The following is a 16,076-nucleotide window of genomic DNA, read 5'->3' as shown; positions in this document are numbered from 1 at the left end:
ACCGGGTGGAGGGGAGCTATGGGGGGAAAAAGAGGAACAACTGTAATAATCTGAACAGTAAAGATTTAATTTAAAAAAATATTTTATTTTTCTTCTTTATTTTTTGTTTTTGTTGTTTTGTTAATCCTCACCTGAGGATATTTTTCCATTGATTCTTAGAGAGAGTGGAAAGGAGGGGGAGAGACAGAGAGAAACATGGATGTGAGAGAGACACATTGATTGGTTGCCTACCACATGTGCCCCAACCAGGGCCGGGGATCAAGCTGCACCCGGTATGTGCTCTTGATTGGAATCAAGCCCAGGACCCTTCAGTCCGTGGGCTGACACTCTATCCACTGAACCAAACTGGCTAGGGCAAAGATGTTTTCTTTACAAAACCATTGAAGGTATTTTGTAGTATTCATTTCTTGGGCTTTTCAAAAGTTTGTCCCCCTCCCTTCTCCAGCATGTAAGCTTCTTGAGACAGTGAAATCTCTTTCTGAGTTGGGTGAAAGAATGCATTCTCCACATGTTCTTAATATTAGAAAGTTTAAATACTTCTTTAATTTCTGGTATTTATCTGTGAGATGGCTTAATGCAGAAGACCTTCATTTTCCTGCTAAGATCATGAATCATCTTCCAGCTCTGATAGAGAGTTCAGAATAGTTCTATATGGGATGGATCAGGTTTCTGGGCCTGGGTTCTGTTACTATAAAGCTCCACAGCTCCCAAGTATGTAGCCATGGAGAGGGAAACAATGGCCTGCTAAGGGCCTTTTAACTCAGGCTCAAGGATGGATTTGGAGAAGGAGACTTTTGGCCCCTAGGGATACCCTTCTGGCTCTCGCATAGTTCACTATTTCTGATCAGGTATTCACTTCAGGTGTCTGCGGTCTATGGGTTTCCTCTGGCCTATACCACTGTTTAGTGAGCCGCTGATGCTGATGGTAGCATTTATCCAAGGGGAAAGGTGATGCCAGGATGGAAAACCATCACATGCTAGGTGTCTTAGTTTTCTTTTGGTACTTACATGCAGGTCTGGCTTGATTCAGACACCAAGCAGCTGCAGGGGATTGCCTAGGTTCAGCTACAAGTTCAAGTCAGACGGTTTCTTTGTTCAAAATAGAATCCATCACTGTAAGGAAGTTCACTCGGGGTAAATATATTTTCCTTCCTGAGTTCGCCCAAGCTGTATATTGACAAATCCATCAATGTGTGTCTTTTCCTTAATTAACTTTCTTCACATATATTCTTCTACATCCTAAAGCCCTTGATTTGAGTCAGCCATTTCTTAGGGCTCTGCCATAGGAGCAATGAGTGAAGCTAGAGGTTTGCCTTCTGCTGTTATCCTAAGACCTGTGGCTCTGTTTTGTTTGCTATTTCATCTAAACATTTCACTTGTTCAAAAACTTTTTGTTTCCTCCTGTCAATTTCTATTCAAAAGAAATACTTTAGGCATCTATAAAAGATGCTATCATTTCTTTGGAGATGCTAACTTTACTTTTTGCATTTGCCTATTTTTTTAGGTCATGGTATTATAATCTTTGGTATGTTTGATTAAGAGGCAGCCAGACCCCCAAACTGTGTTCTGAGTGAGAAGCAGCCACTCAGATCTTGAACTGAATAAATGATAATAAACCTGAGCCTTATGCTCCCTGAAAGATGTGCCTTGTAAGTTACATTTTCAAGAGATTATTTTTTTAAATTAATGCTCACCTGAAATTATTTTTTCCATTGATTTTTAGAGAGAGTGGAAGGGAGGGAGGAGGAAAGAAAGAGAGAGAGAGAGAGAAACATCAATGTGTCTCTTCGATTGGTTGCTTCCGTACATGTCCTGACTCAGGCCAGAGAACACACCTGCAACCAAGATACATGCTCTTGACCGGGAATTGAACCCGAGACCCACAGGTGTGCAGGCCAGTGCTGTATCACTGGGCATACTGGCCAGGACTCCAGACATTATTTTGTTAAAATGTATTGCTGTGGTCTGCAGAAAGGAGGCCTTACAGGTGTGGCCTGTAATCTTCAGCTCCCTTTCAGTCAGCTTTGGACGTGTAGTTGCCTCGCGGGGGTATGTTCTCAAGTCAGCACCCAAGGCAGGAACTGCACATGACCACAAGTCTGTTAAAGGGCCCATAAGAGACAGTATGTGGACACACTGCTTCTCAGTGCAGTCAGCTTTCCCTCCCTCAGTGTTGGAGCAGCTTGATGTTTCTTTGGTAAGACCCAGGTGATTTCAAGTGAAGTCAGATGACATTGCTTTGTTTTATAAAAAATACTTATCTTTTATTTCTGGGATCACACTTTGTACCAAATATATGGATAGTCAAATTTATAACATATGTATGATATAAAAATCCACTGACTAAACAAGGATTTGGTTAACTAAGAGAAAAATGCTATGCTATATGAACCAGTTAGCTGGTTTGAAGCCTTGATTTCCAGCACAAAATCAAACAAGAGTGTGGGGCAGAGAGACTGAGGCTCAATGTCCATGGTGTGGTATTTAGGATCCTCTTAGGAGAGGTCACGTTCATGGCTTGAAAACAATTTGGCTGGCATGGAGAAATCTTTGGAATTGGAAACAAAAACAAAACTTGTTATAATTTTGATACATGTAATTCTTTTGCTTTACTTTTCCAACCACTCAGTGAGATGGACCTGGTTGGTATTATCGCATTCATAAATGAAGAGCCTGGCAGGGATGGGTTTAGCCAAACAGGCTGGTGCCACAAATGGAACAGTGAGGCCTTCATCCCTCCTGTGAGAAGGGGGGTCGGGGAGCTGCCTGCCTCTCCCTGTCACTGCTTTGGTCCTGCTGTGTCACAGCCGGTAAACCTTTGTCCACTCTTACTCTAGTTTCAGAAATGTATATAGATAAGCGAGGTTGTCCTAGGATATTTATGAGGAATTCTAAGAGTGGATTAACTCCTTCAAATCATGTGGCGGTACATGGGGATACTAATTTGCTAAATAGTACCTTTGTGGTCTAAAGGAAATAATTAACTGCCTCAAGTGCCTATTTTCCATCAGCGAATTAATTACCCACCTATTTCTAGCTCAGTGTTTATTAGGCAAATTCACTGTTCCATCATTTTAGCCTCTATTTTAAATTTTGGGCTCAAGGCACTTTTAAAAGCTTTGTGGAAATTGTTAATTCTTATGAAATGGTACAGTTGAAAAACTTTATACAAAAAAGTGTTCTTGAAAGAAATGTAGAGTGGGGACAGTTTCTCACTTGACCTGTCTGTTTCAATTTTGGGATAAACTCAGAGGACTGTCATGAAATTATTATTTTTTTCTATTTTGTTGACAAGATGAGTAGCTTTCAGCATCTGACAATTTGCAGGTAATTTATTTTTATAAGGAAGAAAGCACAGCTGATAAAATTGTGTTGCCAATGTGCTAAACATAGTTTTGATTATATTTCCTTAGTGAAAATTTGCTTAAAATCCATTAAGGATATACTTTTTAAAGAAGGATATACTTTCTTATAACCAGAAGGAACTTATAGTCTCTTTCTTTTGCTAATGGTGAACATAATGTGTGATTATTATAAATATGTTATTTCTTTTCAGGTTCCCATCCTTAGTAAAAAAGAAGATGTTTTTGCATATTTAGCTAAATATTCAGTGCCAATGGTTCGAGCAATGTGGCTTATCAAGATGACTTGTGCCTATTATTCTGCTATTTCTGAAGCTAAAATTAAGAAACGCCAGACTCCTGATCCCAATTTGGGTGAGTGAGAGAGTATGATATGCTGCATGTTTCATTACTGATTCTACACGCAGTTGCTGCTTGCGCTCTCTGTACACAGTGCTGCAAGGTGAGTACTGAGCAGGTTCATGGTGAGGCTAAAAGTCACTCATGGTGCGGGTGGAGAAGCTGGTCGTTGCCCACACAGTCCCAGTATCTTGATTCCATCAGCAGGTTCTAGGGATATTGCTTCAGATATGTCCTGCATCCGTACACTTCACCACCCTCTTTATGACTTTATAATAATTTCTTACTGCAATTAGGATGAACGCCATATTTGTTGCCATGGCATCGAGGCCATCTATGATTTAACCTCCCTTCCCAAGATGTCCCGGCCAGACTGCCGTCCCTCTGTCCTCACTCCTGCTGTGCTCCATCCTTTCTCAGGGCTTCTGCATTTTCTCCTCCCGGTACTCGGGTTGCTCTTTAGGGTATTTGCATCCCTCCTCCTCTTCACTGAGGCTTTGGCTCAAATGTCATTTCCTCAGCAGGATTTCTCTGGACACCTAGCTAAATAGCATTTCCTCTCTCTCCCCTTCCTCCCAGTTACAGCCTCAAGTGTTCTTACTTTATCCATAGCACGCTTCACTGTCTGAAATTTTCTTTAAAAGTTTTGCGCCTGTCACCCTCCCCTCACTCCCCTATCTCCCACGCACGCACACAGCACACATACTGGCTCATGACAGGTGTTTACTGAATGAACTGAAGGTAGGGCATTTCTAGTGAGAGTCTTCACTCTTCGGTGACTAGACAGTGACTCCTTGAGGTGATGCTGAAGCGAGCTTTCTAACAGGCTTGATACTACACTAGAAATGTGCACAGGGAATTGTACATCATGATGTCCATTTCAAAATTAAGTATTCAAATAATTCTTTATGAAATTAAAACATGTTGTTTATGATTGTGTAAAGGAGACCCAGCTGTGAAGCTCTGAGGGGCAGGGGCAGAAAGCACCCGCCCTCAGATGCCAGGCAGGTGGGCTGTGAAGTGGTTGTAAAAGCATAAAAACATACATCCAAAACAAACAAAAAATGCATTTATGGTTGTCCTTTTGAGTTCAGTGTATCTTGTGTGTTAAAACAAATAAGCAAAACTAAACTGCACTTAAAACATCACTGTGTGTGTGTGCGTGTGTGTGCATGTGCACGTGTGTGTGTGTCCAGGGGAAAAGAGCTGGGAGGAAATTACCCACAATTAATGTGCTTGTCTTTGAGTGTTGTCTCAACCTTATATTACTTCTGCACTTCTGACTTGAATATTTTTCATTAGCTTATTATTTTATTGAGGGAAACAAAAGAAATGCTGCCTTTTTATTACTAAAGTAATCTATATAATAAAAACCTAAGTGACTGTTATGGCGGAACGACCAGAACGACCAGTTGCTATGATGTGCACTGACCACCAGGGGGCAGATGCTCAATGCAGGAGCTGTTTGGTGGTCAGGACCAGTTGCTATGATGTGCACTGACCACCAGGGGGCAGATGCTCAATGCAGGAGCTGTTCCCTGGTGGTCAGTGTGCTCCCACAGGGGAAGTGCTGCTCAGCCAGAAGCTGGGCTCACGGCTGGCTCCGCGGCAGCGCTAAGGAGCAGTGAGCCAAGCGGTAAGGAGCAGCGTGCAGGTGGGCTGTAAGGAGCAAGGGGTCCCAGACTGTGAGAGGGATATCCTATTGCTGGCTTAGGCCCGCTCCTTAGAGCGGGCCTAAGCCGACAGGTGGACATCCCTGAGAGGGGGTCCTGGACTGCGAGAGGGTGCAGGCTGGGCTGAGGGACACTCCCCCCCCCCATGCACAAATTTCGTGCAGCAGGCCTCTAGTACATGCTCATAATGGTATTTTCAAATGGTCTTGACGTAGATACAGTGTTCAAGTTTCTCTCTCCCTTCTCTGTGTTTTCCTTCTTGAATTTTCCTTCATTCATTGTGTGTATGTACACACACGTCACACAAACACATAGGCAGTTCTTCTTTATATATCTGCATCTCCATATCTATTGCACTTATTAATGCTTCTCCCCAGAGCCTGCACATCTGGTGACTCACTGCTCACCTCTGCTTTGATGACTAACAGACATCTTAAACCTAATGTGTATCAAATCCAACTCTTGACTTCTTGCCATCAGCACTCTTGCTCCTTCCTCAGGCTTTTCTTCCTCAGCCAATGTACATGTGTCCCTGGGTGGATGAAGGTAAGAGCCATATTGTCATCCTGGGCTTTTATCTTTCAAAACACTGCATTCAGTCCCCTCAGCAATCCTGCCAGCTTTTCTTTCAAAATAGAATCGGAATCTGACAACGTCGTCCTCAGCCCCTGCGGCTACTGCTCTGGCCCCAACCCCACACCCCCTGTGCCTGTGCCATTGCGGGGCTTCCAGCTGATCTTGTGTTTGTTCTTCTCTAATGACAGCTTTCTGCTTTGTAGCTAAGACATAAATGATTCCATACTTGGAATCCTCTCATGGGTCCTTCTCGCACTCAGATGTCTATGTCAGCCGACACCAGTGGTCCACACGTGACTATCACCTCAGGCTGTGACCCGTGGGTACCTCTCTCCCTCCCACCTCCAAGGTGTCCACCTGCCTGCTCCCCCTTCTGTCAGCTCACATGGCACTCCTGTAGAGAAGCCTTCTCAGACCTCACTATCTCCTGTCACTTCATTGTCTTGGTTTCTTTTTGTCATAGCTGTCAATACCACCTCATGTTATATTTTAAATTAATTTAGGGTCACTAATCTGCAGCTATGATGTTTCTCCATGAGAAATGTCAGATTGGTTGAGTGTTGGATCTCCTAGGATGGTGTCTGGCATACAGAAGGTGCTCAGTAATTTTTAAGATAGTAAATGAATACTTAGACCTGAAGCATTTATGTGTCTGTGTATATCTTTATTTTTCCATTTGCCCCAATTCATAATCCTGGAAACTTCCAGCATCAACAGCTATAATGGAGAGCCTAATCCTCTATCCCTTAGATTCTCTTCATATTTTTTTGTAACTTGTTCCTGCCAGTGTTTTCCTTAATGCTTAATTTAATCAGATTTTAACTGTTACAGAGAGGCAAAAAAAGATGATCCTGCAGAAATGATTCTGCCAAATGAAACATAAAACAAGTTTAGAACAAATAAAAGTTTGTTAGATCCTCATCATTTGTGAAGAACATGTAGTTGGGGTTTTTAGGAATCTCTCTCTATATAAAAGCCTAAGCGACTGAACGACCAGTTGACCATTTTCTATTACACGCACTGACCACCATGGGGAAGACGCTCAATGCAGGAGCTTCCCCTTGGTGGTCAGTGCGCTCCCATAGCCAACCTCCCTTGGTCCCTCCCCCAGGCTGCTGGCCAGGCTGAGTGATCCCACCCGTGCATGAATTTGTGCACCAGGCCTCTAGTCTCAGATAAGAGTGTATCACCAGGACCATATGATTTCCTCTACCAAATAAGAGGAGGGAAGCCTGGTTCCAATTTCTTGTTAAGAGCATCATGGAATTTTTGTTAAATTCATTACATTTACCATTCTTCATTTTTAAATTATTTTTTTTAATCCTCACCTGAGGATATTTTTCCATTGATTTTAGAGAGAGTGGAAGAGAGAGAGAAAGACAGAGAGAAACATCGATGTGAGAGAAACACATCGATTGGTTGCCTCCTGTACACGCCCTGACCAGGGCTCGGGCTGGGGAGGAGCCTGCAACCAAGGAAGTGCCCTTCACCGGAATCTAACCCAGAACCCTTCGGTCTGCAGGCCGATGCTCTATCCACTAAACCAAATCGGCTAGGCAGTCCTCTCAACCTTGACCCACAATCTGTGTTCCCTTTAATTGTCATGCCTTTTAAAATCTGGAGCAGTTCTTCCACCTTTCTTTTTCTTGACCTTGAGATTTTTGAGGAGGACAGGCCAGTTATTTTGTAGACTGTACCTGGATTTGCACTTGTCCAGCTCCTTGAGATTAGATCAGGCGATCACTTTTGGTGGATGCCAGGAAGCGGTGTTGTTGCAGTTCATCATATCGCATTGTCTCCATACTGTTGGGATACTTTGATCATTTGGGTAAAGCGGTGCCTACCGGTTTTGTCCGATGCAAAGTTACCATTTTATGCTTTGTAATTAATAAGTAATTTAATTCTGTAAATGTCCAATTTATCTCTATTCTGACATGAGCTTTTAAAGTGCAAATGTAACATACTATCTATACTATATGAAAAGAGCATGTTTCAAACATCTCATATTGGTTTAATGTCAGCCTGCTACACCTGGTAACCTCTTACTTTCTGCTTTGTCTTCAGCGCCTTCCTTAGCTTCGTGAAGCAGATTATAAAGTACATGTGAAAGCATTTGGCTGTGGAGGCAGAGCCATAAAGTAGGAGATTTCACAGTCCATGCAGGCCATACAGCCAGCAAGTACACACATATATATGTGTTGAACTGGATTAAGTTGCACATATTTCAGAAGTTTAACTTACAGTAATAGGTTCTGTGTTCTCGCTTTGATAGAGAAAAGAATCATTCAGCACATTTGGGGTGAGATTCACTATCAGGTGTCACCCTTTTCAGGGGTTGGTTTTATGACTGCTTTGTCTTGATGGTTGTTTCTTGTAAAGTTTTTTTAATAGACATGGCCTTCATTGCTTTGTAATAGAAACATATGTTTTATTTTCAGTTCCCACGTTCAGAGTTAGAACAGTGCTATGAAATGGCACTGCTGCTTGATTTTATTAAAGAGAGTTTCCCTGAAGTTAGGTGGACTCACAGAAACAAAGGGGCAGGCCCTGGTGTGTAAATTCTTTAAACAGAGCCACACAGAAATCTTCACTGCCATTCTGAGAGTTACAGACCTAAAATGTAGATTAAATGGGTGCTGCCCTGGGAGCTCTCAGCCAGCACAGACACACCCAGTAGTGTGGACCCAAAAGTGAGAGGAGAGGGGGCTGGGCTTACTGGTGAGGTTTTATATGTAAATTCAAGGAGGGTAAAGGAATATTTGACTTGGATATATTCTAACTTCAGGGCAGCAATTCTAAAATAGAGATGAATTAGGGAAGCTTGGAGGAAGAGGTTGTAATATTTTGTCCTTATGAGTCCTAAAAAAATAAAATACAGAAGAGGTAATGGGTAGACATGATGTTTAGAAAATGCTGTCACATAGGTGAGTGCTGCAGACTCACAGGAAAGCACACCAGGCATAATACATAGTTAGTTTCAGATATTTTTTAGAGTTGAATGATGTTTAGTTTTTAATTGAACAACGATGCTTAGCTGTCTTAAATGTTTTGCGCTCACTAGAGAAAAGCACTTAAAATGGTCTAGCTAATAGTTAAAAATAAAAAAGCAAAACTTACACAGATTTTACATAATTAAAGTATGAACAGATCAGGACATATGTCTTTATAGTAAATAACAAGGAGCTCTGTACATTTATTTGTAGGATTTTCCCCTTGAGGTTCTTATTGTGGCTGAGACAACTAATAACTCTGGTATTTACACTTGCTGTCTCTGTAGCATTTATGGAGGGGCATAGAATTCTCTAATGAGGTCAGCAGATTGCTCCCTTCAGCCCCAGGTTGAGTCAGCTCTGATAGCACTGTGGAAATGGTCTCAGTTACTTGAGGGAGTGTTTTAGCCCTGGGAACCTTCATCCCCTTGCTGTTGGACCCCAGGGCTGCTTTCTTGTCATCCAGTGTGGGAATAGTTGCCCCTCACCAGCTCTCCCAGGATTACTGTGGTGTGCTGTAACACCACATTTCCCGTTCCATTAGTGACGTCTGCTGGGTTCTGTGTATATTCTGCTCATTTCCTGATTTATCATTCAGGTTCTCTGAGAAAGAGAGAGATGCTTTATCCCACTTCAAAGAGGAGGATGCTGAGGTGTGGATGCTGCCTGGAACCCTCCCCTCCCCGCACGAATCCACTTAGGCTCTAAGCCCGTTCCGACTCTGCTGGTCCGGGGACAGAGGGAGAATGTAGTTGTTAGTCTTCCTTCCTTCTCTAGTATTTGGATTGCTTGGATATATGCCCTACGGCTAATAGTGAAATGAATGAAATGTGGAGGGAAGTCCAGAGCGATCCACAGAGGCAGTGACATTTGAGTAGTTTGAAAGGAGGTATATTCCAGGAGGCAGAGTAGGGGGTGCTGTACTAGGAAAAGCATTTCTGGCAGAAGAGAAATAAGGTCATCAGATAGTTTGACTAGGAGTGGAACTGCCTGGATTTTATAATTTTTGGCTTAGGCATCGGTTACTAGTGGGCGCTGGTGAAAGGCTGTTTGCTAGAGTGGATATGCCAGTTCTGTCGGCTGGATGCTGGGGAATGTTGAAGGGCCTCTTATTACAGTTGTTATAATACTCCTTCAGTTTCTTGTCTATAAAATGGATGATTGATAGCACCTTTTAAGGATGAAATGAGTCAATACTAAAGTGTTTAGAAGTGTGCTTGGCACACTGTAAATGGCCAATAAGTGTGGACTAGTAAGAGTATGTAGAGCTGCCACTGGGAGTGCTGTCATTACTAGCCAGCATTCATAAGTATTATGTGCATCGTGCTGGGAACTTTGTAGACATTATCTGTAATCAGTATAGGAATCTTGCAGTGTAGGTTTCATTATTCCATTTTGTATATAAGAGACTCAAGCCTCCAAAGTGAGGTCTTTGTTGGCACAGTTGGAGGTAGGCTCACTAGAGGGTGTTTGCTCTTTCCTCCCTGCTGTGACCTGGTTGCTGGGTGCATGTTGTGGGTCTGGGCCCCTGGAAGCAGAAAACTTTGCATGGGAGAAAGGTGCCAATGGGGAACAGGATGCAGGGTCGGAGGGCTTTCCGTGGCATTGGAGGGCCAGAGCTCTTGTTCTCATGGGTGCCATGGGAGCAGGCAGAGCATAGCACACCCCAGGGGCTATAGAAACCAAAGAGAAAGATGGAATTGTTTGCAAGATGAGCAGCTAGGGGTTGCTGGTTGTTTAATATGGGGAAAACTGAAAGAGGTATCATGGGCATGAGGTCTCTTTTGGGGGAAGAGATAGATTAGAAGAATCTTAAAATGCTTCATGGTTAAACTGCCCCTGAAGTTTTGTTGGGCTGGGGTTGGAGAATGACAGACTTTTCTTGGTTGACTGTACTCTTGGAACCATTGTCCTTATTCCCCTCCTGCCCCGCCCATGCAAAGAAGAAAAGCTACTTTTCTTGCACACTGGGTAATTAATTTGCGACATGTTCAATGAGCTATTTGGACTAGAAAAATACACCCTGCTAAACACATAATTGACAGTCTGGTTTCTTATCTGAGCCCACCAGCTTACTTTCAGTTTGAGTCCTTGCAGACATTGCACACTAACTTTTCTGATTCCGGACACCAGCTTCTAGTTCCAAACCTCTACACTTTCAGTGCCCATAACCCCGGAGATTGGACAGAATGCTTGCATAAGTGTGATCTAAGTTCATGCTTTACTTGAGCATGAAGAGTAGGTTTTCGTTGATGAGATAGCTTGGCTATCTGTAAAAACCATTCTCCAATACAAGGTAAAAGTGTTGTTGCTGCCTCCATCCTGCTCCTCCGCAGTCCTTCACCTAAAAGTTTGAGCATCCGTTGAACCATGCCTGAAACTGGTATTTCATGAGGAATGCTATATATCGGCACAGGAAGATGGCCCAGGCTCACCTTGTACTTTTTCTGCCTCATATCCTCCGTCAACCATTTCTTTAAGAAACCCTGCTTCTTCCTAGTGTTTAGAAAGCAAGATCCGAATGCCGAAGATATCACAGCTGTTAGGATGCCGTGCATCCGGGCCCTATCCATGGATGGTGGACACACACAGGACTGCATGTGTGTGCATGCATATGGGAGTTTATATTCCTACTTTTATTAATTTCTTCAATTTTATGTTTATCTCATTTCTATTACATGAACAATTAAATGATTCTTATAAACATATACTCGCTTCAGAATTAAAATCTGCTACAGTCTTTTGTTGGGAAGACAGGACAGGAAGACAGGAATATGTAAGTAATGGCTTGGTGGGAGGTGAAAGGAGCTGAGTATTCCATCACCTTCCATACAGGAAGCCAGTAGATAATGCTTCGAACCAAGAAGTAGGCCTGTAAGCATGGTATTTAGAGATGAAGAGTTAAACAAAAGACACGGAGAGGAGAGTTAAGGAGAATCGTGTTTGGAGAGTGGGAAATGAGGGCTTTATGCCAGTGGGCAGCTGTTTTCACAAGGCATGTAGAACTGCGGACTCCAAGACTGCAAGTCTAACTTTGATATAAATGAAAAGTTAACTAAAACCTAGTCTCTGCCCCCAGTTAGTATTATTTTGTTGCTGCCTTTTCTGGAAGATACTTTGCTATAAAAATGTGTGTTATGAAAAAGATTTGAAGGAAGTTCAGGGAATGCATTACAATTTTAGTTGTTCTTGGATAATAATTACTAGTGTTTACTTTTCACTAAGCCGAGTACTTTCTTCTTAGGACCTTAACAAAAATGAAGTAAGTATTCTTTGTAAAAATTGGGAGGCTTTTTTTATGTGTCTAGTTGCTCAGTTAATTGAATATGTGAAATTTTCTTATTTACAGAGACTAAAAAATTGTGCTGAAAAACAAAGTTTGTCATCCTAACCGTTTAAGTGTCCAGGACAGTGGTGTGACCGGCACTGCGCACATTGTTGTGCAGTAGATCTAGAATTTTTTCATCTTGCAAAACTGAAAACTATACCCACTGAGTAGTGGGGAACTGATGGAGAGGCTGGAAAAGTTAGGGAATGTTTCTGAAGGAGAAAAATACGAACTGGGTCTTGTAGAAATGTAGCCTTAAAGTAAAAATTTGGAACATATTTTTGTTTTCTTTTTGCATCTTAAAAAGTATTTCTTGATCTTAAATTAGTTAATTACCTTCTTCCCTTGCAGGCTGCGAGCAAATGAGTTAGGTTTATAGTTCTGTTATGTGCACTGTCTATACTATTATCATTTCTTCTCGTCTTGTTGATTTGGGTGAATTATGTAATCTGGCATTTTCTGTTAAGAACCTGTTGCCACTCAACATTTTCTCCTCAGTTTTAATGGTAACTCATGCTTGGATTAATTGTCTTCTATGATAAAATGGTAATCAGAATCCAAATTTAATTGTCAATATTGAATTTTTACTCTTCATGGCTGTTAGCACATGCATGCATGTCTACACTGGAAACATATTATGCTACAAAAATACCTACTTTGCCATTTGGAGCCGTGCTCCCGGAATCCCTCTGAGGCAACCGATTATCTTCAGTTTACAAAAGGGGGACGGGGCGGGGGAGCGGGGGGAGGAAATCCCCAGAAAGTAGGAAGACTGGGAATTCTGTCCTCAACTTGTTTCTGGGTCCTGTTTGCTTTATAGAATTTCCAGCCTGCTCAAATGAAAGCAGGGTGACTGAGGGCTTGGGAGGGGCAGTGTTGTTGGGCGAGGTATGAAAGGTGCTTCAAAAGCTCGGTGCTCAGTGAGTTTTAATTTGTAGTCCATCTTGCAGGTCTGTTGTTTAGCAGGGGTGGCGAACATCTGGTCTAGGCTGTGTAAGGCCCACAAAATCATTTGGTCTGGTTCTGCCAAGGCATTCGGGGTGAGTTAATTGACCAAATATAGCAGGCTAATTTTTAAGTTGATAGCTTTGTATGGCCCACAAATGATGTTATAAATATCCAAATGGCCCTTGGCAGAAAAAAAAGGTTCCCCACCCCTGGCTTACCGCCTACACATGAGAATTTTTTAAAGAGACAGCATCTTGTGTGACTGAATTTTTAAATAGGTAACACATCTCTGTGGTAGGAAACACCAAACATTCAGATGTTCAGACTGAGCTATCTCCTTACCGCTCCTCCAGCACCCTCCACCCCTCACCACACACTTCGGAAGCAGTTGTTACCGGCTTCTGTATATCTTCTGAGGTGTTCCGTGTGTATCTTAGTTTGCTTTTATGTTTGAGAGAATTGGTGCATGTTCTTTTAAAGGGTTGTAGGCTACTAACTTTTCATGACTTACGAAAGTTATATCTTTTTGCTATTTGCACTGGAGTGTTAATTCCATAATGAATAGAAAGTTGTTGTTTTTTAATTAAAAAAAGACATCCTTTCAGTTTCAGAGTCATTTTCTGACAAATTGTGTATAATCTTCCAAATGAAGTCCCTGGACCAAAGCGGCTCTAAAAGCCCATTTTGGCTTCCTGGTATTTTGAGTCAGGGAACACTCAGCTTGTATTGGTAGAATAGAAAATGCATCGGTTAAGGGTCAGTGCATGATCAGTTGGGATCGCTTTGTGAGAGTAGCACAGCTAACGTGAATAGATTCAATTAAACGGATATATCATGCCTCACTCTTTGGTTCCCAGAAGAGGAAAACTCGGTGGTTTCTCAAGGAGGGGCCATGGGGCTGCGCAGTGTGGAAGCGTTGGTGTGTGTTGGAGCTTTTCGGACTAGAGTTACTGTGCGTGGTTGTCTGGCAATGTAATGTTTGTGGTAGCACTTGGACTTGTGTCCTGGTGAAAGACTTCCCTTCTAAAGCTTGTTCCAAAGTATGAACTTCCCAGCACCTGCATTTAGGATGTAAGCAGTAAGCAGTCTGCTTTAGCGTAGAAACTACTCAGACCACATCGATTATGGAATGAAATTCCAATGCAAATAAAATGTAATTTATTTTTGCTTCACAAATGACTGGGGCTTTCCACCACATCCTCTGTAGCAAGAGCTAGAAGAGGACTGAGGTAATGAAATATCCGATGTAATCATTCAGGTAGGTTGGATGCCTTCAGTGGGGTGGGCAGCCAGTCTTTCCTCAGAGCTGCTCCATTTCTCCACCCCCCGCCCAGACCCTCAGGGGGCCTTGCCTTTATGCCGAGGGTTTAGGAGGGCACAGAGGTGTGTTTGCCACCCAGGGAAGCCAAGCTGTTGTCTCATCAAGTCTGCCTCTTACCAAAGACAATTTTGTTGTCTTGCTCTAGCTTTCCTCTCCTGGGGCAATACAATCCATGGCTTGGTCTCATGTGGAAGGCTGGGGGAACTTGTCCTAAGGGGTTAATTAAAAGTACCAGTTTAATATTTGTGAAAATAATGTTCCTGTTATTCTTGCTAGGAACATCTCGCCATGGCCAGGGCTCACTCAGGTTTCTATAGAAGCCGAGAAGTTTTGAGAAACTTCCCACTTGATAGTAAGGCATTAATTGCAAACAGCTATGTCACGCCCCTGTTGGCTGAGGTTTAGTATGAGCCACCTGTTGGGAAGAAACCTGGAAGCTATCCTTGTGCCAAGAAGCTGGTTGTATGATTGACATGTTGAATAAGAAATTCTTGTTCTAGGGGCTAAAATTGGATCCTGTGGCTTCCAAGAGCCTTGCTTCAGATGCATGTATGGGGTAGATAGGGAAAAAGGACAACTAGAAAAATCCCTAAATGCAATGGTTGAGCATTGTCTGCAGTAAAATGGAAACAGGAATTGGAGATCTGACAGCAGGAGGGAGAACTAAGAACAGTCAAATGCTGTTCTCCTGAGGTGTCAGATGCCACGGCACCTGCAAGCACAGCGTGCAGACAGGAGTTTCCTTGCTGCTGGGACACAAGTCTCCTCCCAGTCTTCCCTGTCAGCACCTCTCCATTCTCTGCCGGGGCCCTTGCCACTCATTTCCTCATTTGGCCACTTGTCTCTTTTTACTTTGAAATCCTCAAGCATGCCCTGACCGGTTTGGCTCAGTGGATAGAGCATCAGCTTGTGGACTGAAGGGTCCCAGGTTCGAGTCTGGTCAAGGGCATGTACCTTGGCTGCGGGCACATCCCCAGTGGGGGGTGTGCAGGAGGCAGCTGATTTATGTTTCTCTCTCATCGATGTTTCTAACTCTCTATCCCTCTCCCTTTCTCTCTGTAAAAAAATCAATAAAATACAGTGGGGCCATGACTTACGAGTTTAATTCGTTCCGTGACGGAGCTTGTAACTCAAATTACTCGTATGTCAAATCTTAAAGTGAATGAGTGAGACACGCGATGCGGGGCTGATGTTGTGGCATTCACCGTGACATTCGCTGCGCCAACTAGCGATGGGGTATCTGAAGCTGGCTCATAACCCGAATTTTAGCTCGCAACTCAAAGCAAAAAATCGGCCGAGAGACAGCTTGTATCTCGAAAAACTCGTTAGTCGGGACACTTGTAAGTCAAGGCCCCACTGTATATTAAAAAAAAAAAAAGACACCCTCAAGCATGAACTATCAGTCACACAACTGTGCAGATATCTATATCCTAGAGACCCGGTGCACGAATTCGTGCATGGGGGCCGATTGGGCTGGGCAGACAGGGGTAGGGGACCCTGGAGGTTGGCTGCTGGCCCCACCCCCGATGGGGGCCGATC

At 43.0% G+C, this 16,076-nt stretch overlaps 1 protein-coding gene across 4 annotated transcripts in view; it reads left to right on the top strand.

Annotated features, from left to right (window-relative positions):
* Positions 1-16,076, top strand: part of MED12L (mediator complex subunit 12-like) — a 397,491-nt gene that overhangs the window by 84,096 nt on the left and 297,319 nt on the right. For all 4 annotated transcript variants that reach the window (XM_005863465.2, XM_014537429.1, XM_014537427.1 and 1 more), the window contains one exon: positions 3,557-3,716. In XM_005863465.2, coding sequence (XP_005863527.1) covers positions 3,557-3,716 — 160 coding nt within the window. The remainder of the gene's footprint in view (positions 1-3,556; positions 3,717-16,076) is intronic.

This window comes from Myotis brandtii, unplaced genomic scaffold (genome assembly GCF_000412655.1).
Source record: "Myotis brandtii unplaced genomic scaffold, ASM41265v1 scaffold179, whole genome shotgun sequence".
NCBI classification, from domain to species: domain Eukaryota; kingdom Metazoa; phylum Chordata; class Mammalia; order Chiroptera; family Vespertilionidae; genus Myotis; species Myotis brandtii.
The sequence above is the reverse complement of the archived record's forward strand: the minus strand, read 5'-3'. Positions and strand labels throughout refer to the sequence as shown.